The sequence below is a fragment of the Canis lupus genome, chromosome 15, assembly GCF_003254725.2.
Source record: "Canis lupus dingo isolate Sandy chromosome 15, ASM325472v2, whole genome shotgun sequence".
Classification (NCBI taxonomy): domain Eukaryota; kingdom Metazoa; phylum Chordata; class Mammalia; order Carnivora; family Canidae; genus Canis; species Canis lupus.
The window spans coordinates 13,609,548-13,632,042 of NC_064257.1; the positions used below are offsets into that span (position 1 = coordinate 13,609,548).

The following is a 22,495-nucleotide window of genomic DNA, read 5'->3' on the forward strand; positions in this document are numbered from 1 at the left end:
CTATTAGAAAAGAAGCTTCCCTGGGGTCAAGAAAAAAAAAAAAAAAAAAGAAAGGAACAACCTGAGAGACCCAGAAGTGCAATGTATCTGAGCTCCAATTTCTGACCACCCAGTAGCTTTCTTATGTTCTCCCTGTGTTCTTACTGAGAAGCTGAAGTAAGAAAGGGGACTAGGGGACCAGGAATTGCCCATTCCAAGTTGATGGGATGCCTGACTGACGGAGGTCACAGCAGAGTAGGAAAGGGCAGGGAAGGGTCATGTTCAGGCAGCACCAATGGTCTGGAAAGTGTTGGGCAAGGAAGGTCAGTGCCCACTCTGCAATCCATGGGAGGAAGAAATTAAACACACTTGGGGTCATGGGATTTGTACAGGAAAGATGATCAGGTCATGCACAGCCTGGGAAGTTCCCAGAGGAGGCTTGCGGATAAATAGAACATGCATGGACCTCAGCTCCCCAAGCTCGACGCAAGCCCCAGTACTCCTTCCCACATGGTGCCTGAGCTCTTTGCTCTCAGGAAGCCCTACCCTCTCCTGGAATGCTGACACCCTCAGCTATACCAAACTTTAGAGAGGTCAGGCTCACAGATGTTTAGGAAGCCGAGGAAGGGTCCAAACCAGAGAGGGTGGGCATAAGGGAACTGGCGGCCCAGGACCCAACTTTGTCCAGGCTCCCTGTCTACTGCCTCAGAAATGTGAGTGAATGCCAGGCCCCTCCGGAGCCCACTGTACCAGCCAGGCCCTATGTCCCTGGGGGTGGGAGAGAAGGGGCTACCCAGGCAGATCCTCGGAAAGTCCTCCTGTCCTCTTCCAGCCCCCCTTAGACTGTCATGGTCTTAGTCCCCTCTCCTGTTCCAGCCCACTATTCACTCTTTCAGTACAGGCCTTAGCAAGTTTCCCTGTACTGCCTTAGTTTTCTGCCTTGACCTCCCAGAGCGTGAGCTCAGGAAGCATTTGCTGAGTGCATCAGTGACTGAATGAATGAGCATTCCTGGGAGGAACTTGGCAAAGGAAACTTTACCCCCCTTATAGAAGGAGAATCTGAGGCACAGAGAGTGTGATTGCCTGGCTTCAGATGTCCTGAGTGAGCCCTGAGGCTGGGCCTCCTGAGTGTGAGGCCAGTGCTCTGCCTGCAAGCACAGTCAGCCCAGGACACAAGTGAATGATGGACTGGACAAGTGTGGGGAACAGTGCAGAGGCAGCTGAGGCAGAGTGTATGGAAGCCCCCTGATTCTAATCTTAGTTGGCCCTCTCAAAGGCAATTTTCCTCTGGCCACATCACATTAGCTCCCCATAAGTGTTCTATTCTCAGAAATGGGATAATCATCAACCCAAGCACACCTCCTGAACATTTGGTAAACTAGGCTGTAAATTTTTTGCAGTCACGGTTCATGTCTGTTTTGCTGGCCACTGTGGCCTGGCACGTAGCACTCTGTGGGGCACAAAGTAGGTGCTCCTGAAATAATTGATGAATAATGGGGAGAAGGGCAAAGGGGAATGTGCCTGGGCATTATCACTGTCTGTTCAGAAGGTTTCCTTCCTATGGATTGCTAAGGTGGATCCTCTCAGTTAATGAACTCTGGAATCCCAGTCTAAGCTCTGCCCTCGTGCTTTGCTCCCCCTCCAGGTGGGCAGGGCCATCCTCCCCTGATTGGCTAGGCCAGGTGCTCAGGGGATTTCAGCAACACTCAGGGAGAGTCAGTGACCCAGCAGCCCCTGAACCATGAGTGTCTCTGTACTGAGCCTCACCAGACCCCTGGACACTGTGTCTGGGCTCCTGCAGCTGGCCTCCCTGCTAGGCCTGGCTCTGCTGCTGCTCAAGGCAGCACAACTCTACCAGCACAGGCAGTGGCTGCTGAAAGCTGTCCAGCAGTTCCCGTCCCCTCCTTCCCACTGGTTCTTCGGGCACAAGCAGGAGGTAGGAATGGGCTGGACTGGGTAGAGGGGAGGGCAAGGCAGGCTGGAGTTCTGGGAGCATCATCCCATTCAGTAAATCTATCCCACAGAGGCTTCTTGTGTGACCAGGACATGGGATTCGGGAAAACCCAGCTTACCTGCCAGTTCTTGGCTCCTCACCCCAGTCCCGGAACTCCCCAACTTAAAAGTAGCCTGTGCTGGAGCCATCAAGCCAGTCTGACCCTCCTTCCTTAGGGAGATTTGCAGGATGTGGTGCAGCCCTGAGCCTTGAGGACAGTGGCTATTCCTTTCTGAGTCTTCCCCCTCCAGGCTGAGCAGCCTGAGCTCTTCTCTCAGACACACTTCCTGATGCTTCCCTACCCCAGCCATTCTATCCCATCCTCTCGACCTGGCCCTGGCCGGTCTGGGAACACACACAGCAGTACAATCATGGGCAAGGGAGAGAGTAAACAGGAATCAGGTGTGAAGTCACAGGAAAATAGGCTTACCTGCCAGACGGGGGGTGATGTCTGTCAGGTGCAGGGACCAACTGGTTAGGTTTCCCCAAGAATATGAGAAGTTCCAGATGGTGACTTCAGGGCTAAAACTTCAACAAGCAGATGGCACACATGAGAGGAGGGTGCCAGATTGAGGCAGGGAAAGAGTTTTGACAGTGAGTTGCACCATTAACAGAATCAGTTTCCATCCCAGTTCTTTCCCAAACCCTGGTACTGTGAACTCCTTGGGCTGAGGATGCCACCCCCCTTCCAGCACCACAATGACCACCACAGAGCTGATCCCCAAAGGATGCCTGACCAGGCGATGCAGTGAAGAGGAAGGAGCAGCTAGTGGTTGCATGGAGACAGTACCTACCTTCCAGCTCTGTCAGTACTGGTCCCGTAGAGGGGGCACCAGCAACGGGGAAGGGCACGTGAGGAGAGGCTGTCTAGTGGTGTGTGGAATGAAGTAGCAGGAGGTTTTGCAGAGGCGGCGGCTAAGCAATTACAAAAAAGTGAAGCCAAAGACAGAAACTTCATGTCAGCCACTGGGAGACAGCCAAAAGCCACTTTCTTCCCAAAAACTGTTGCTTGAATGATTTCCAGAGTCTTTGTCCATTTGAGAAATTGTGAACTTTTGTCACAACTCTGAGCTAGGATTCAATTGAACAACCACTAAAATTTCCTCCACTGCCGTTCCCATTCAATGGATGGTATGGAGTCAGCAAGCAGACAAGTTCACTTAGGTAACTCATGTTACTCAGCTTCAGCCAGCTGAACACAGAGTGCAGCGAAATTTACCTGCTCTAGCAAATCTGAGACTTTCTGTACCTCTGTTATTGGCTAAGCCAGGAGTAGATTGCCACATGTATTAGGTTAAAGCTAATCTTTCAGGCCAGATGACAAGTGATAAGTGGGACATGGAAGCATGTGGGCTCAGAACCAAGGTATCTAGATTCTATCCAGCTCTGCCACTTACTTCAAATGGACTTGCTCTGTGCCTGTTTCATCATCTGCAAAATGGGGATCATGATGAGGAGTATAGCCTCATGGGAGTTTTACTAATCTCTGAATGTTGCCTGGCACAGATAAAGATCACAGTTACACTGTAATTTATAAAACTTGAAGGTCATAGTAATGCTCATGAAGGACAAACATGTTCATAAGTTAGCAAACTTGCTGCAGTAACTAGGGCTGAAATCGGTCAGAATTATGAAAGAGGAGCACTGCTTTCACAGTGTACGAAATCCAGGACCCAACAGTCCTTTCTGACCCTGGGTCGTCCCTTCTGCCTCAGGCAGACCCCAGGCCAGGACAGCCCATAGCCCCTGACAATGGAGTGCCTGCGCTTCCCCTTTATTTCTGTCCACTGTCTCTCCTGGTTTCTCTTTGGGGCATTTTTGGTGGCTCTACTTCCTGAAGGAGCCAGGTGGGAGCAGCTATAATGGAGCATTGCCTGCATGAGTGGCCACAGCCTGTATAAAGTCCAGTGGACACCGGGTATTTGCCTACAGGGTTACCATGGGGACACTTGTCTACCAGAGTCTCACCGGGCCCTGACCAGCCCCGTTCAGGCAGAGATGGAAGTCCCAAGAGGTTCTGGAGGGCCGTCAGATCAGTGGGGGTCAGGGTGACCCAGAAAGAGGAAGAGCCAATCAGAGCACCGTTTAGCTCCATCGGGACCCCAGAGGAGCTATTGACACTCCCCAGAAGCAGGAGTTTCTGGAAGCTTGAAGAGTAAGCAATCAGAAAGAAGGCAGGCAACTCTGCTGAAACAGGATCCCTCAGAGACTTCTACTAAACAGTCTTGAGAAAGGAGAAAAATAAGTGGGAAATATCAGAAAGGGAGACAGAACATGAAAGACTCCTAACTGTGGAAAATGAACTAGGGGTGGTATAAGGGGAGGTGGGCAGGCGGTGGTGGTGACTAGGTGGCGGGCACTGAGGTGGGCACTTGATGGGATTAGCACCGGATGTTATTCTATATGTTTACGAATTGAACACCAATAAAAAATAAATTTATTAAATAAAAAATAAAAAAATAAAAAATAATAAAAAAATTTTAAAAATTACCAAAGGATGAATATCAGCCCATCAAACATAAGAGCAAAATATATTATAAAAAAAAGAATGGACAGGGATTAAAAACAAACATGGAAAAAATAGTCTTGAGGAGATCCTGGAGGATGAGGTAACATAACTTTGACATAAGAGGCTCCCACTAGGGGCACCTGCTTGGCTCAGTGGTTGAGAATCTGCATTCGGCTCAGGTTGTGATCCCCAGGTCCTGGGATTCAGGCCCGCATCAGGCTGCCTATAGGGACTGTTTTTCTCTGCCTGTGTCTCTGCCTCTCTCTCTGTTTTCTCAGGAATAAATAAATGACTCTTTATATAAAGGCTCCCACTAGGGGAGTCCCTGCACTGCATCCAAGGAGAAGGGTGGTCCCAGTGATGGAAATGACCTGGGAGCACAGAGTAACCTCCTCAAGTGACTGGAGGACAGTACTCAGTGTATGGGCCAAGGATGTCCCCCACCTCCGCTCCCACTAGAACATAAGTTCCGTGAATCTGGATCCTTATCAGAGCTAGCTCATCAAACAGTTCCAAACTCCTAATCACTGCCAATATGCAGAACTATCGCCATAGGGCCATCCTGCCTTCCATCACCACTCCAAGCTAGGGACCTAACGAGGAACCAAGGTTGTATTGGTTTGTCTTTCCTTTGGTACAGTTCCAAACGGGTCAGGAGCTGCAAGTGTTTCAGAAATGGACAGAGAAATACCCTTGTGCCTGTCCTCGTTGGCTATGGGGAAGCAGAGTTAGCCTCGTAGTCTATGACCCAGACTACATGAAGATGATCCTGGGGCGATCAGGTGAGAGTTAAACTTCTCCTCTGTTGGAGTAGCCCTTCCCTCTTGGTTACATTCCTAGGGGCACTGTGACATTCCAGCGGAGACTGCTGGCAAAGCCATCAATATTTGACCCTCGAGGTATCATCCTCCCAGCCTAAGCAAGCAGAGGACCAAATGCAGTTACTCAATTGGAATGCTTAAACATCTGTGAATAATTACCTATTTCTCATCTCTCTGATTTCTTTCTCAGTCCTCTACTTTTCTCTTCATTTCTTTCCACTTCCTTCCATCCTTCCTTCTTTCCTTCTTTTCTCCTCTGTTTCTTTCTCCTTTTTCTAAACAGGAATTTATTTATTGCCTAGGTATACACGAAATAAATCAATAAGTATTTATCCATTGTATTTTCAGTAAATGGACACATCTCCTATGTTTCTATCTTCCTAGCACAGTATTGTTATTCAGTTATTCCTAGAACTGAAGACAATTTCCTAACCATGATGGCTTGGGTAAACACCTCCGGACCCCCATTGCCTGAACTGGGTCATGGGAAGGCTGAGCCACCAGTAAAAAAAACAATTAGCTTCTGTTTTTTTATTGGCAGTGAAGAAAAAAGCTAAATTTCATACAACTTCATACTCCATAGTGCTCTTCTGTGGGACACTGAGTCTGCCATCCTGAGTCCAAACTGATTATCAGGAAAGAAAAAGAGTCTGAGTTAGGAGAGAAGTGGGAGATGGCTTGACACAAACTGCCAGCTGAGGATTATCGACAAGGGTTGGAGGGTAAAGGTGTAAACAATGGCTGTCTCCTGGGGACAGACTGACTTTGTTGGTCACCTCCAGTTTGCTGTCATGCCTTTCCTCCTTTCAGACCCAAAAGCTGGTGGTTCCTACACATTCATCACTCCCTGGATAGGTAAGTGCCTTAAACTAGGACTGTGGTCCACCTTCTGCTTAGGTTTGCCACCAACCATCCATTTGGCCCAGAATAACAAGAGGAGACCAGCACCACAGTGACTACACTCAACTCTGAATTAAGCCCCATTTTCTTCTTCTTTTTTTTTTTTTGTATATCTTTTATTGGAGTTAGATTTGCCTACATATAGCATAACACCCAGTGCTTATCCCATCAAGTGCCCCCCTCAGTGCCCGTTACCCAGTCACCCCATCCCTCTGCCCACCTCCCTATCAACCACCCCTTGTTCATTTCCCAGAGTTAGGAGTCTCTCATGTTCTGTCTCCCTCACTGACATTTCCCATTCATTTTCTCTCCTTTCCCCTTTATTCCCTTTCACTAATTTTTAAATTCCCCAAATGAATGAGATCATATAATGTTTGTCGTTCTCTGATTGACTTACTTCACTCAGCATAATACCCTCCAGTTCCATCCACATCGAAGCAAATGGGGGGTGTCGTTTCTAATGGCTGAGTAATATTCCATTGTGTACATATACCACAACTTCTCTATCCATTCATCTATGATGGACACCGAGGCTCCCTCCACAGTTTGGCTATTGTGGACATTGCTGCTAGAGACATCGGGGTGCAGGTGTCCTGCCGTTTCACTGCATCTGTATCTTTGGGGTAAATCTGCAGTGCAGATTTGGTTTTACAGAGTGGCTGCACCAGTTCACATTCCCACCAACAATTCAAGAGTGTTCCCCTTTCTCCACATCCTCTCCAACATTTGTTGTTTCCTATCTTGTTAATATTCCCCATTCTTACTGGCGTGAGGTGGGATCTCATTGTGGTTTTGATTTGTATTTCCCTGATGGCAAGTGATGTGGAGCATTTTCTCATGTGCTGTTGGCGATCTCTATGTCTTCCTCTGTGAGATTTCTGTTCATGTCTTTTGCTCATTTCATGATTGGATTGTTTGTTTCTTTACTGTTGAGTTTAATAAGTTCTTTATAGATCTTGGATACTAGCCCTTTATCTGATATCTTGCAAATATCTTCTCCCATTCTGTAGGTTGTCTTTTAGTTTTGTTTACTGTATCCTTTGCTGTGCAGAAGCTTCTTCTCTTGATGAAGTCCCAATAGTTCATTTTTGCTTCTGTTTCCCTTGCCTTCGTGGATGTAACTTGCAAGAAGTTGCTGTGGCCAAGTTCAAAAAGGGTGTTGCCTGTGTTCTCTTCTAGGATTCTGATGGATTCTTATCTCACATTTAGATCTTTCATCCATTTTGAGTTTATCTTTGTGTCTGGTGTAAGAGAGTGGTCTAGTTTCATTCTTCTATATGTGGCTGACCAATGTGCCCAGCATCATTTATTGAAGAGACTGTCTTTTTCCAGTGGATAGTCTTTCCTGCTTTGTAAAATATAGTTGGCCATAGAGTTAAGAGCCAACTTCTGGATTCTCTATTCTATTCCATTGATCTATGTGTCTGTTTTTGTGCCAGTACCACACCATCTTGATGACCACAGCTTTGTAGCACAACCTGACATCTGGCATTGTGATGCCCCCGGCTCTGGTTTTCTTTTTTAATATTCCCCTGGCTATTCAAGGTCTTTTCTGATTCCACACAAATCTTAAGATAATTTGTTCCAACTCTGTGAAGAAAGCCCATGGTATTTTGATAGGGATTGCATTAAATGTGTAAAGGGCCCTAGGTAGCATTGACATTTTCACAATATTAATTCTTCCAATCCGTGAGCATGGAATATTTTTCCATCTCTTTGTGGTTTCCTCAATCTCTTTCGGAAGTGTTCTGTAGTTTTTAGGGTATAGATCCTTTACCTCTTTGGTTAGGTTTATTCCTAGGTTTCTTATGCTTTTGGGTGCAATTGTAAATGGGATTGCCTCCTTACTTTCTCTTTCTTCAGTCTCATTGTTAGTGTATAGAAATGCCACAGATTTATGGGCATTTATTTTGTATCCTGCCACACTGCCGAATTGCTGTATGAGTTCTAGCAATCTTGGGGTGGAGTCTTTTGGGTTTTCTATGTACAGCATCATGTCGTCTGCGAAGAGGGAGAGTTTTACTTCTTCTTTGCCAATTTGAATGCCTTTTATTTCTTTGTGTTGCCTGATTGCTGAGGCTAGGACTTCTAGTACTATGTTGAATAGCAGTGGTGAGAGTGGACATCCCTGTCTTGTTCCTGATCTTAGGTGAAAGGCTTCCAGTGTTTCCCCATTGAGAATGATATTTGCTGTGGGCTTTTCGTAGATGGCTTAAGATGCTGAGGAATGTTCCCTCTATCCCTACAGTCTGAAGAGTTTTGATCAGGAATGGATGCTGTATTTTGTCAAATGCTTTCTCTGCATCTATTGAGAGGATCATATGGTTCTTGTTTTTTCTCTTGTTGATATGATCTCTCACATTGATTGCTTTACAAGTGTTGAACCAGCCTTGCATCCCAGGGATAAATCCCACTTGGTCATGATGAATAATCTTCTTAATGTATTGTTGGATCCTATTGGCTAGTGTCCTCTTGAGAATTTTGGCATCCGTGTTCATCAGGAATATTGGCGTATAGTTCTCCTTTTTGGTGGGGTCTTGGTCTGGTTTTGGAATTAAGGTGATGCTGGCCTCATAGAATGAGTTTGGAAGTATTCCATCCCTTTCTGTCTTTCGGAACAGCTTTAGTAGAATAGGTATGGTTTCTTCTTTAAACTTTTTATAGAATTCCACAGGGAAGCCATCTGTCCCTGGACTTTTGTGTCTTGGGAGGTTTTTGAGGACTGCTTCAATTTCCTCCCTGGTTATCGGCCTGTTCAGGTTTTCTATTTCTTCCTGTTCCAGTTTTGGTAGTTTGTGATTTTACAGAAATGGGTCCATTTCTTCTAGATTGCCTAATTTATTGGCGTATAGCTGCTGATAATGTGTTTTTAAAATCGTTTGTATTTCCTTGGTATTGCTGGTGATTCCCCCTTTTTTATTTGTGATTTTATTCATTTGAGTCTTTTCTCTTTGTTTTTAATAAGGCTGGCTGATGGTTTCTCTCTCTTCTTAATTCTTTCAAAGAACCAACTCCTGGTTTTGTTGATCTGTTCTGCAGTTCTTCTGGTCTCCATTTCATTGAGTTCTGCTCCAATCCTTATTAACTCTCTTCTGCTGCTTGGCTTAGGTTCTATTTGCTATTCTTTCTCCAGTTCCTTTAGATGCAAGGTTAGCTTGTGTATTTGAGTTTTTTCCAATTTTTGGAGGGATTCTGATACTCTGATGTATTTCCCTCTTGGGACTGCTTTTACTCTATCCCAAAGATTTTGAATGGTTGTATCTTCATTCTCATTATTTTCCATGAATCTTTTTAATTCTCTAATTTCCTGGTTGACCCTTTCATCTTGTATCAGGATGCTCTTTAACCCCACATGTTGAGTTTCTTCCAAATTTCTTCTTGTGATTTGAGTTCAAGTTTCAAAGCATTATGGCCTGAATATATGCAAGGGACAGTCCCAATCTTTTGGTATCGGTTGAGACCTGATTTGTAACCCAGTATATGGTCTATTCTGGAGAAAGTTCCATGTGCACTTGAGAAGAATGCGTATTCAGTTGCGTTTGGATGTAAAGTTCTGTAAATATATGTGAAATTCTGGAACAAAGTCCTTGAGAACGGCGTGTGGGTCAGCTGGCCAGACATGGGTCTAGTGGACCCAGGGAGTAATCCCATCGACCTTGAGAGTGGTGGGAGTGGTCAGGATCACGATGTAAGGTCCTTCCAAGGAAGGTGAAGTGTCTGGTGTTGGTATCACCGACGTACACCCAGTCACCTGGCCGATATCGATGGGGGTCCAGGGGTGGCCCAGTCTCATAGAGGGCCTTCAGCTTAGGCCACACCTGCTCATGGGTTCATTGTAATATTTGGAGGGAAAAAAGAAGTTGGTGACCATCAAATTCAGCAAACACCTCGGGTTTTATATTGGGGATAATAGGTGGAGGAAGACTGAACATGATCTCTAGGGAGTCAGTCCCATCTTATATGGGGAGTTCCTCACCCTATATATGGCGAAGGGGAAGAGAGTCACCCAGTCCCCGCCAGTCTCCAGGGCTAATTTAGTTAAGGTCTCCTTTAATGTTCTGTTCATCCTCTCTGCCTGTCCTGAGCTCTGGGGCCTATATGCACAATGTAATTTCCAATCTGCCCCCGAGTACTAGTGCCACTCCCCGTGTTACCTTAGAAAGCCAACCAGACAAGGACAATCCCCTAAAGCTAAGACTGCGCCGTTCTCACTTATTTCCCACCTCCAAGACTCCCTAGTGTGAGGTTGTCCTTCAAAATAAACGGGGATTAGACTTAGTCTTCTTACAACAAAGGAGGGGGGTATGTGCTGCTTTAAAGCAGGATGTTGCTTCTTTGCTGGAATGTAAATGGGAGCGAGAACAGCAAAAAAGGTTGGTTAGAATCCTGGTTTAATCATTCCCCCTGGCTCACCCTGAGAGCAACCTGGACCCATGATTGGGTCCTTCCTTGGGTTCCTCTGAGAGGGGGGCATGTGGAGGCTGAGAAAATTAAGGCCATTCCACTTTAAGTTCAGCGTTAGCACAAGTACAGCCATCCCAGGCCCCTGTGAATAAGAGCTGAACTTTACCTTACTTCAGTTACAGGAAGAAAACAGCTTGCAGCTTAACATCCTAGAAAGCCCCATACTAGAATAAAAACAGAGCCCAAGCCAAGGGCAGGAAGCCCCTATTAGAATAAGAACAGAGCTCAACACCCTTGAAAGCCCCATATCAAAATGTAAACAGAACTTGAGGAATTGCTCCACCCCTTCTAGAGGTCCCCTAGACCAGCCCTTAAAACTAAGCTGAAACCCACCTCGGGGTCCAAGTCCCTGCTCCGCTGTGTTGGGTACACTTGGACCCAAGCTCGAGCTTGTAAATAAACCCTCTTGTGCATCGGAAAAAATAAATAAATAAATAAATAAATAAATAAATAAATAAATACATACATACATACATATCTGTGAAATCCATCTGGTCCAGTGTATCATTTAAAGCTCTTGTTTCTTTGGAGATGTTGTGCTTAGAAATCTGTCATTTGCAGAAAGCCTCCCAGTATTAGTGTATTATTATCTAAGTATGTTTTAACTTTGGTTATTAATTGATTGATGTACTTGGCAGCTCCCACATTAAGGGTATAAATAGTCATGATTGTTAGGTCCTCTTGTTGGATAAACCCTTTAAGTATGATATAGTGTCCCTCTTCATCTCTTACTACAGTCTTTGTGATAAACTTTAATTTATCTCATATAAGGATTGCTACCCCTGCTTTCTTTTGAGGATCATTTGAATGATAAATGGTTCTCCCTCCAATCTTTCGTTTTCAGGCTGTGGGTGTCCTTAGGTCTAAAATGAGTCTGTTGTAGACAGCAAATAGATGGGTCTTACTTTTTTATCCAGTTGAAACCCTGCGCCTTATGATGGGATCATTTAACCCATTCACATGTAGAGTTATTACTGAAACATATGAATTTAGTCTCATCATAATACCTAGTCAGTCCCTGTTTTGTAGATTGTTTCTTTGAGCTTCCTCTTTCTTTTACAGGGTCCCCCTTAATATTTCTTGCAAGACTGGCTTGGTGGTCACATATTCTTTCAGTTTCTGCCTATCTTGGAAGCTCTTTATCTCTCCTTCTATTCTGAATGAGAGCCTTGCTGGATAAAGTATTCTTGGCTGTATGTTCTTCTCATTTAGGACCCTGAATATATCCTGCCAGTCCTTTCTGGCTTCTGAATGAGAGCCTTGCTGGATAAAGTATTCTTGGCTGTATGTTCTTCTCATTTAGGACCCTGAATATATCCTGCCAGTCCTTTCTGGCCTGCCAGGCCTCTGTGAAGAGGTGTGCTGTTAATCTAATAATTCTCTCTATATAAGTTACGGATCTCTTGACTCTTGCTGCCTAAGGATTTTGTCTTTATCTTTGGAATTTGCAAGATTCACTATTAAATGTTGGGGTGTTGAATGGTTTTTATTGATTTTAGGGGAGGACCTCTCTATCTCCTGGATCTGAATGCCTATTTCCCTCCCCAAGTTAGGGAAGTTTTCATCTATGATTTGTTCAAATACACTTTCAGATCCTCTGTCCATTTCGGTGCCCTCTGGAACCCCAATTAAACATAGACTTTTCCTTCTGAGGCTGTCATTTATTTTCCCTTAACTTTCCTCAGGGTCTTTTAATTGTTTTTCTCTTTTTTCTTCAGCTTCTTTCCTTGCCATCCACTTGTCTTCTATGTCATTCACTCATTCTTCTACCTCAGTAACCTTCCCCTTAGGACCTCCAGTTTGGATTGCATCTCACTTAATTGATTTTTAATTTCAGCCTCATTAGAATTAAATTCTGCAGTCACGAAGTCCCCTGAATCCTTTATGTTTTTTTCCAGAGCCACCAGTAGCTTTATAATAGTGCTTCTCAATTGGCTTTCTGATATTGAATTGTAATTCAAATTCTGTAACTCTGTGGCAGAGTACTGTTACTGATTCTTTCTTTTCTGGTGAGTTCTTCTTTCTAGTCATTTTCATCAGTACAGAGAGCCTAAAAATTAATTGTACGTGTTAGAAGCACGAACTCTTCTCTCTGTAGCATTCCATCTATTCTCTCTTTAAATCTCATGTCGAATTCATAGATTTCAGAATGATTTGAAGGTTATCTAGGTAGGTTGGTGGGGACAGGTGACTCGGGGATTCTACTCCACCGACATCTTGCCCTGCCCCCACTCGTTTTCTGATAAAACCCTCACCCTATCTAAATGGTGGTGGAGCCCTCTTGTAGCTCAGCTTCTCCCACATTACTTCTCAGGACTCACCAATGAACTCAGCCTGACTTTTTACTGAAATCCTTGTAAAACCCATCCCCTGCTCTGTTTCAACCTCCATCTCACAGTTGTCATAACCACTTCCTGGCCACAGGCTTTGGGAAGTCCCCTTCTTGACATGCACTGGCCATTCCTGTTTTGCCAAGGATGCCCTTCTTTTCACACCCTGGGTTCCTCCCAAATTGTCCCTGGATAACTCAAGGAAGGCCCCTTCCCACCCACCCCCCTAACACACTGTGGTCCAGGGTATGGTTTGCTCCTGCTGCATGGAGAGACATGGTTCCAGCACCGGCGGATGCTGACCCCAGCCTTCCACTATGACATCCTGAAGCCTTACGTGAGACTCATGGCTGACTCTGTCCAAGTGATGCTGGTAAGTAGAACCCTACCTCACCTGCACACTCACACCCAGAGCACAGTTCACAAAGTCCATTCTCAGACAGCTGTGTTCTTCAGAAATCCATTAGCATGGCCTCTGGAATCAAACACTTACACCCTGCAATGAGACACAGCTCCTGGAAGGCAGAAGGCACAGGAAAACACCCAGGTACCCACTTTCATCCACTCTTTGTTCACTGCCCACAGGAGAAAGAAACAAGGTGGATACAGGGTTTCCTCTCCTCACACTTGCATGGCTTTGGCTGGAAAGGAAGAGTAGTCAATATCTATGGACAATAGGACAAGCTTCCCCTGCCTATCCTGGGAAATAGCAGCTTCAGTGGCAGCAGGGACATCCCAGGATGTCACTCAGTGGGTTCTGTGGTGGGATTGAAGGCTTCTGCATGGATCTTAGCCACTCCGTGGAGAGAAATGGAGACCAGGTCTCAACCCCCAGGGTTGGGTCCACCAGAACACCACCCCTGAGCATGACCCTATTGCTCACTCACTGTACTCAGCTGACATTTGCTGAACAAGAGGAATTGACATCCCAAATACTCCTTTCTTAGGAACCCGAGTACTGGCACCTTAATATTTTTTTGGCCAGGACACTTGTTCCCTAAATAGAGACCTTATATTTCTCTATGTAGGTCAGTCCCAGGTCAGAAAAGATTCCCCCTTTATCTCCTGAGCAACAATGTTTCCAGTTGGCTAAAAGATGATTTTTGCCATACCTTATGCTAAAGTCAGTCTCAAGATCATTCTTAATAAAATAACAACAGTTTCTGAGAAAATACTCAACATATCACAAATATTCGGCTCTATGGTTCGAAATCGATGAAACACAGCTGTTTTAGAAAGTGAGGACATGTCATCAGAATATGTGGAGCAGCAGAGAGAGAGCCTAGCCTCATCAGCATAGGCCTTCCAGAGGAGTAAAGAAGGATCAATGTGTCCCCTCTACACAGGACAAGTGGGAGGAACTCCTCACCCAGAACTCACATCTAGAGATCTTTGAACACGTCTCCTTGATGACCTTGGACACCATTATGAAGTGTGCCTTCAGCTACCAGGGCAACCACCAGGCAGACAGGTCAGTGAAATGCATAGCGGCAGGGTCCTATTTCCTACCAACTGGTGTGGACTCATCGGGAGGCAGTTCGAGCAACCCAAAGAGCCACATTCTGCAGAGAGTCCCAGTCTGACACAGTCAAATTCAGCCCTACCAAACCTGCATTAGGCACTAACCCTGATCCCTGCATCAGGGAGAAGCCTGGCTGCCCAAGTCCCTCATAAATGCCTTGGTCTCTGGAGCATAAGACAGAAATGTCAGATGCTTAGGGTCACCTGCACCAATTCCTGAGGAAACCTCCACCCACAGCCCCACTCCACTCCAGTTCAGATGCCTCCCTCCACCTCGACTCTTCTGCCTCATCCCCCTTCAGGAACTCCCAGGCCTACATTCAGGCCATTCGAGATATGAACAACCTGGTGTTTGCCCGGGTGAGGAATGTTTTCTACCAGAAAGACATCTTCTACGGGCTGACCTCTGAAGGCCGCAGGAACCACAAGGCCCGCCAGATTGCCCATCAACACACAGGTTGGACTCTGCCCTCTGGGAACCTCCCCTCCTTCATTAGGTACTACCCAAAAGGATGGGCTCTGACCCCTCAGGCAGAGGCCTGCCCCTCAGTGCCCCTCCAGAAACTGGGACAAACCCACTTGGATTTTCCCCCGGTGCACCTATTAGGGCACCCAGTGTTTGCAAGAAGTTACATGCATTACAACATGGGTGAAGGTTGAATGAGACCCCGGCCAGCCACATACAGGCAGAGTCTCTTTGGGCTGTGCTGTTGAAGGGAGGGCTGACATGAAAATACCTGATGCTAGAGCTCTCACTCTGGCATACACACCCATTGCCAAACTCCTCCTGAACCCCCTCGCACCATGAATGGGGCACAGAGGGCAGGTGGGCTATGTGGCTGGCTATATGCCTGGGCACTCAGAGCTCTCAACTCCACCTGGGAACACTGGGCAGACCGAGTGATCAAGCTGAGGAAGGCTCAGCTACAGGACGAGGGAGAGCTGGAGAAGGTCAGGAACAAGAGGCACTTGGACTTCCTGGACATCCTCCTCTTTGCCAAAGTGAGTGTGGCTGGGGAGGCCTGAGCATTTGCCCACAGGTGGGGAGCAAGGGTGCAAACTCAAAGTCTCCCCTGTCTCTGGGTCTTACCAGATGGAGAATGGGAAGGGCTTGTCTGACAAGGACCTCCGTGCAGAAGTGGACACGTTCATGTTTGAGGGGCATGACACCACAGCGAGTGGCATCTCCTGGATCCTCTATGCTCTGGCCACACACCCCGAGCATCAGCAGAGATGCCGGGAGGAGATCCAGAGCCTTCTGGGAGATGGTGCCTCCATCACCTGGTGAGAGCTCATGAGAGAGGAGGGCCCTCCATCCTCAACTAGAGGACACCCTGGTTGCCAAGGCCTATCCCGCACTTCAAGGCAGCTTTCTTTAGGGAGCACCTGGACCAGATGCCCTACACCACCATGTGCATCAAGGAGGCATTGCGACTCTATCCACCAGTTCCAGGTGTTGGCAGAGAGCTCAGCAAGCCCATCACCTTCCCTGATGGACGCTCCTTGCCCAAAGGTATGGCCTTCACTACGCTCACTCTGTTAGCACTCAGTGGGAGGTCTGAAATCCACATGTCCTGGGGCAGCTCTGAAGTTCTGTGGCCCCATTTTTTTCCATAGTAAGTGGGAACGAGGTTGTAGTTGGGATGGGGTTATAGGATGCTTGTCACAGAATCAGGCCACATTCAAAGTTATATAAGAAATAGTGAAAGAGATTATAGAGGAATGGAAGGAAAATGGGAGGGAAGAATTAGAAAGGGAGAGAAAATATGAGAGACTCATAACTGGGAAACAAACAAGGGGTAGTGGAAGGGGAGGTGGGCAGCTGGAAGGGGTGACTGGGTGAAGGGCACTGAGGAGGGCACTTGACAGGAGGAGCACTGAGTGTCATACTTTATGTTGGCAAATCGAACTTCAATGAAAAAAGTACTAAAAAATAAAATAAATGGGAGTTCCCCTTTGTACCGAGAGAGAATATGCTCTGTTTTTTTTCTGCACATAACATGAAAAGTGTGTCTCAATTCTTAGACATAGAAGGAATCGAATCCCAAGTTTCTATCCTCATCCACAACAAACATTCAATCTCCAAGGATTCCATCATTTTATGATGCTATATTATTCTCATCGATGGCACTGACATTTTGTGTGTTTAAGCTATATATATATCCTATTCCTGACTCCAGCAACACAACTCCTGAAGGATTTCTGTCTTCATTGATACCCCTTTTGGATATCATCCAGATTTGATGTAATTATAGGACAACTACTTGATTACAAATGCAAAAAACTATATACATGCCAGTTAAAATAATGACTCAGGGGCCCTAAGTGGCTCAGCATTGGTGTATATGTCTTGGCTTAGGTCATGATCCTGAGATCCTGGGATGGGGCTCCCTGCTCAGTGAGGAGTCTGCTTTTCCCTCTGACACACCCATGGTCATGCACTCTCTCACTCTCTCAAATAAATGCAGAAACATTTTGTATAAAAATAGTGATGACTCAGTACATTGCACCTTCTCTACAAGAGATGTTGGCTTCAGGAAGGGGCTTCAGAAATAGCATACAATTCTAACTCCCAAGATTTGATCACTAGAGAGGGAGAGCACTGGGGCAGGGAGAGTTCTTCTTCCACCCTTATGGGGTTGAGTGCATCAAGCATATCAGGAAACCCACTGTCATTCTTCAGATGGCCCATTCCCAGGGAGCCCTCAGATTGATGGAGAGAGCAGCTGGTGACCACATCTGAGGTCCCTGCCATGGTCTAGTCTACTTTTTATCTCACCTCTGCTCTGAATCCCAACCCTGCCACATCCAAGCTGGGTGGTCATAGGCAAGTTGCTCAGCCTCTCTGAGGCTTAGGTGCTCATGTGAACAATGGGCATTGGGCCTTCCTTGGAGGCTTGTTGTGAGATGGATTAGTCAATGCATATTCCCCAAGGGCTATTGGATGGTACTTGGTAAATGTGAGTTGTCCCTTGAGCTGCTCTCTAACATAAGCCTCCAGATCTTTCTGCTTCTCACCCTGGTCTGGGTATCTACTAATCTGGGCACACATGCTGTGTGTGCCATGTCTGCCCCACCTCTCCTGCTACACTATCATTCCCCTCAGAGTGATGAGAAGTGACTCTCATAGCAGCTGCCAAGCGGTGTGGGCAAGCACCTGGCCCCGCAAGCAGGTATGACCATTCTTCTCTCTTTTGCTCCACAGGATTCTTAGTCTCGCTCTCCTTTTATGCTCTTCACCACAACCCGAATGTGTGGCCAAACCCAGAGGTATGATGGCCTTGGGAGGACGGAATGGGGGAATCTCTGCACGTCAATCCCTCCTCCTATTCCATTTCTGGGTGTGTCCTGAGGTTGAGAGGAAGGAGAAGCTAGACCACACCTATCCTGGCCCTGGGGTTCCTCTGCAGGTGTTCGACCCTTCCCGCTTTGCACCAGATGCCTCTCGACACAGCCATGCTTTCCTGCCCTTCTCAGGAGGATCAAGGTGAGGCACTTGTACTGGGATGGGAGGAGAGGGTTGTTTACTAGGGACATTCCTAATGTTTGAGACTTCCTACATTTCCATGGGTGTTGCAGATATGCCCTGACATGTTGATGTGCTGGGAAAGAGGTGTGTGTCTCTGTGTATGAAAGAAAGTTGGTAATCACTGCATGCTATGGAAACTTTGACACATTGGTCTCACTCAGTCTCCAGCCACAATTCAGTGTCAGTGGCTGTTCAATGGCTCGAGGCATTCTTGTGATTTCTTCACTTTATGAGGATGACTTTACAGTATTGGACATTCTCACGTGTAGTTTTTAACTGTTGTCAATTAGACGTCAGGATGGTATCAAAAGATTTCTTTTGCACACTTTCTTAAACCAGCCCCTCTCCCCACTCAACCCTCACACTGCACCGATGCCTAGGGACATGTGTTTCCACCTCAGCTGCCTGCACGTCTGAAATATTTAAGCCTACAGAGGAAAATTTCCTGCGATCTCTTAAGGGCCTCAGAAGTATTCAACTTGTGACTCTAGTATTTTTGCATCTATTCAAAAGAATTTTGGACTGCATGGAAATGATCATGAACGCTTCAAGTTTTCTCAGTTGTGAAATCATTACGTATGATCTGGGCTCTACATACCTGAATATTACACTTTGAGTCCAATCATCCAAAGAACAAGTATATAAAATGAGGACATTAAATGGCTTTTGAGAGAAAATCCACGGTTTTGTATATGTACATGAGAGGTGGCATTTGAAAGTTAATGGCATATGAAATAGAAAGCACACTTGAAATGGCTGTTCAGGTGCATGACTATTCTCCTGAGTGAAATCCTCCTGGGCTGCTGAAATTGTCCTACAAATAGCAACTTCTGTAAACTTTTTAAGTAGTTATTCGTAAAATGCATTTAAGCAAATACAAAAATCTTCAATCCTTCGAACTAAGTGAATCCACTCTCTAGAATGGGATTTAAGCAAACTATTCTCCAGATACTGGCTCCAGGATTTGGTAACTCCCTGGGATTGATTCCTTCCTGGTAGACATTGGTGCAAGTCATGTGGCTGCCAGTAGAGACAGGACAGGGGTAGACAGCTCAATTCCTAGCTCAGAACTAATGGGGACTTTTGTTTATTCCTTTCTGCTTTCCTATTCAATTCAATAAACCTCATGCAATGTCTAAGACTAATTATTAAGCCTGACTCTGTGCCAAGGCTATGCTATGAGATGGGACACTGTCCTTGCCTCAGGGAATCTGCAGTCAAGAAATGGATGCCTCTACTCAAAAGACACATCATCCATTCATTCTTTCTTTCCCTCACTCATTTACTAATTGACCCCACAGTACTAAGTTCCGTGTTTCTGGCACAGTACTCCTGTATCGGAAAGTGAGGTGTCCTTGAGTAAAATACCATGTGATTCAGGGTCCAGGACTGAAGAGGCACAGCCAGTGGGGAGGGTCGTAGGGGGGGCTGAGGGCAGACTGTCATTGCCCTTAGCCTTGGGCATTTGGAAGACAGAGGTGGAGGAAGGGCATTATCTGGGATAATCTCAGCAGTAAGTGAACTGGTATACCAGCTGGACAGGTGACAGGTGAGTGTGCAAACAACCCAGAGAGGGCTTTGCTGCTAGGATGAGCCATGTGGACATGCTTACCTGTGATGGAAGACGTGGGAGGTTCTGAGTATGGGAGGGTGGGGCATCAGGAGAGGGACCAGAGGGAGGAGACAGAGAAGTCCAGGTGAAGTGGCAGCTGAGGGATGATAGGCAGGGACACTTCTGCAATAGAATTAGAGATGACAGCAGCTGGTTGAATGAGGGTCCGAGGGAAAGGTAGGAATCTGGACCCAAACTGGGAGGCAGATGGTGCAGCAGCTTGAGCATCCGTAGGGCTCTGCCCCTGCAGGAAGCTTCCCTGTTGGTCATCCTGACTTCCTTACCCAACTCCATCTTGTCATTTCTATGAGGATCTGGATCCCTGTGTGCTCATGGGATATGGTTAGGACCTGAAGTGTGGCCCAGCCCACCCCCTCTGGTGCCCTGGTCTGGCTCCACATTGTGAAACTAGAAATGGCTGGTGTAGAGAGCAAAGAACCTAGTGATTAACTGTTGTAGTGATCACTTGATTTTGCTCTGAGGCTCAAAGTGTTGACCCTCCTGTAACAGGATTTAAGGCCTGCTGAGAGCAGAGGTAAGAGGAGGAGCTAATTCTGAAAGAGTGTAGGTTTTTGTCAGAGGTCAAGGGGAGAGTGTTAACAAAGCAAGGCTTGGGGTAGAGATGTGCATGTGTCCAGGGAAGGGGATCAGGGCTGGGCCCATGCAGGCTGGCTCTGAAGGGACTGTTCCTGGCAGGGGCTTTGAGGCCACTCCTCACTTCCTTTTCCCTCCCTGACCCAGGAACTGCATCGGGAAGCACTTTGCCATGAACGAGTTGAAGGTGGCGGTGGCCCTGACCCTGCTCCGCTTTGAGCTGGCTCCAGATCCCTTCAAGATCCCTGTTCCAACTCCAAGAATTGTATTGATGTCCAAGAATGGGATCCACCTGCATCTCAGGAAGCTCCTCTAACCCTTGTGGGGACAAGGATGAGTCCCGAGGGCCTCCTGCCTCCCTTTCTGTCTTCCTGTCAGTCTCTCCTGTCTGCTGGCTTCTGCTCACTTCCTACTTCCCCTCTGCCCACCTGCCAGCCTTCCTGCTCTCCTGCTCTCCTGTTCTTGCACTTGAGATTGTGCTTCTGTGTCTCACCCTTTTCCAAGATTCCTTCTTGTTTGTCTGTTACCAATCTCCTACCGAGGTGTCACTCTGACTGTTGATGCAAATTGTGATTTCTTGCCTGTCCTTCACGCTGTCTGTTGTTTACCTGTCATGGTTCCTTGCTGCCTACTTGTCTGTTCCTGTAATGTTTTCTCTTGCTGCTTTACCAAGTTACACAAACTTAGTTCCTTCAAAGAGCACAAATGGGTAATCTTGTGTTTTAGGAGATCAGAAATCCAAAATGAGTCTCACTGGGTAGCAATGAAGGCATGTAGATGCTCTAAGGGATAATGTCTTCTCTTGCATTTTCTGCCTTCTCAGAATCCACTCTTAGGGCTATCAATGAGGGGACTAAGCATCCTCATTTATCATGGAAATACACTTTTCTTCACTTCAACTGAGTCAGATGTTAACCATAACTATCAAATTTTTAGCGTAATATCTAGACTTGTTTAATTAAACAAGGGTACTCCAGCCAATCCAAGTGCACCCGGAAACCAAGACATGTCAGTCCACGTTTGGTCCACTTGGCATTCACACATTCCCTTACACCATACTTCGTCCCTAACTAAGTAAAATAAAGTCATGCTTCTACCAACTCAGCTCCCTATGATTGAAACTGTGTAGTCCCTTTTCCCCAACAACAAAGGACAATTTTTTGTAGGGTCTTCTCTCTTCTCCCCCAAATGCTGTAACCTAAATGCTATGACACAAACGTAACTACTAGTTTTACATGTTACGTTTTACTTGTAACACTTTTTACATGTGCAAGTTATAAGAAAAGGAAGGAAAAACCTGATGCACATATGTACACATGCATAATCATACTCATAACAAATAAGGGGAAAATGCGAGAAACCATTACACTCCTTATTTCTCTAACCTGTGACATAGCCATCATTAGCATTGAAAACACCCTTATTCCATTACCCATTTCAGAGTTTATTTTCCCTCTAAAAGCACCTCAGCCAGTTTTGGAGGTTTTTTGCCTTGTACAATGACCCAAACCTTCACTCTTGAATGTTCTGGGTCATTACCAACCTTTCCTCAACTGGCCTGTGGCATTTTCCCCTTTAATGACAGGGCATGGTAGGTCTAAGAGATGCTGTAGTACTTTCTTCACTCCAAGTAACTCTTTTGTTTTTCTTGCCTTTGTTGCCTAGAAACTGCCACTTTCCCCATCGGTAATCATGATCAGTCTAGTGCAGTCATTCCTCCTGATTCAGACCCATGAGGAGCCCAATGTGGCCAGCAAGTTTATTCATGTAGTCATTCTTGTGTCTTCTCGTGGAAGCACTTACTGCCTTTGGAAGTAAGACCACTAGTACAACGGAGCATAAGTTTGCAGTAAAAATTCCCCCAAATTTTTGTAATCAGATTGATAGAGGTAATCATGAGTGGTGCCATTCCCATTTCCATCCCTGAATCCTGGATGGGTGAGCCCTGGTTATGGACGAAAAGCACCATATATTGTACATTGATTTAAAGCATATACAGCATCCTGGAGAGCCTTCCTTCAACCCTGTAAGTTATTGCCACCTCGCTGCTGCTGTATACCCAAACCTACTCTGAGGTTATTTCTCTGGATCTGGAATGCATAACTGTAATGGATATACCATCCCCAACTGACTACAAAGACTCGGTAGCATAGAGAGGTTTGATGGCACTGGCTCCATGGGGATCTTCCCATATGTCCCTATTCCAATGGTGAGGCTCCCATTTCTCAGTGTTCTCATTGTAA

At 46.1% G+C, this 22,495-nt stretch overlaps 1 protein-coding gene across 1 annotated transcript; it reads left to right on the forward strand.

The window, feature by feature from the left end:
• The first annotated feature begins 1,670 nt into the window (after positions 1 to 1,670).
• Positions 1,671 to 21,356, forward strand: LOC112642531 (cytochrome P450 4A6). Its single transcript, XM_025420192.3, has 12 exons — positions 1,671 to 1,915; positions 5,122 to 5,263; positions 6,113 to 6,157; positions 13,242 to 13,369; positions 14,343 to 14,467; positions 14,820 to 14,974; positions 15,413 to 15,519; positions 15,611 to 15,801; positions 15,897 to 16,030; positions 17,723 to 17,787; positions 17,928 to 18,004; positions 20,400 to 21,356. Exons 1-12 carry the CDS (start codon positions 1,721 to 1,723, stop codon positions 20,566 to 20,568), a joined length of 1,533 nt encoding a protein of 510 aa, XP_025275977.3. The 5' UTR covers positions 1,671 to 1,720; the 3' UTR covers positions 20,569 to 21,356.
• The last annotated feature ends 1,139 nt before the right edge of the window (positions 21,357 to 22,495 follow it).

Coding starts and splice junctions, on each gene's coding strand:
- LOC112642531 (XM_025420192.3), top strand. CDS start 1,721: ATGAGTGTCTCTGTACTGAGCCTCACCAGACCCCTGGACACTGTGTCT. Junction 5,264..6,112: donor GATGATCCTGGGGCGATCAG/GTGAGAGTTAAA, acceptor TCCTCCTTTCAG/ACCCAAAAGCTGGTGGTTCC. Junction 18,005..20,399: donor CCCTTCTCAGGAGGATCAAG/GTGAGGCACTTG, acceptor TCCCTGACCCAG/GAACTGCATCGGGAAGCACT.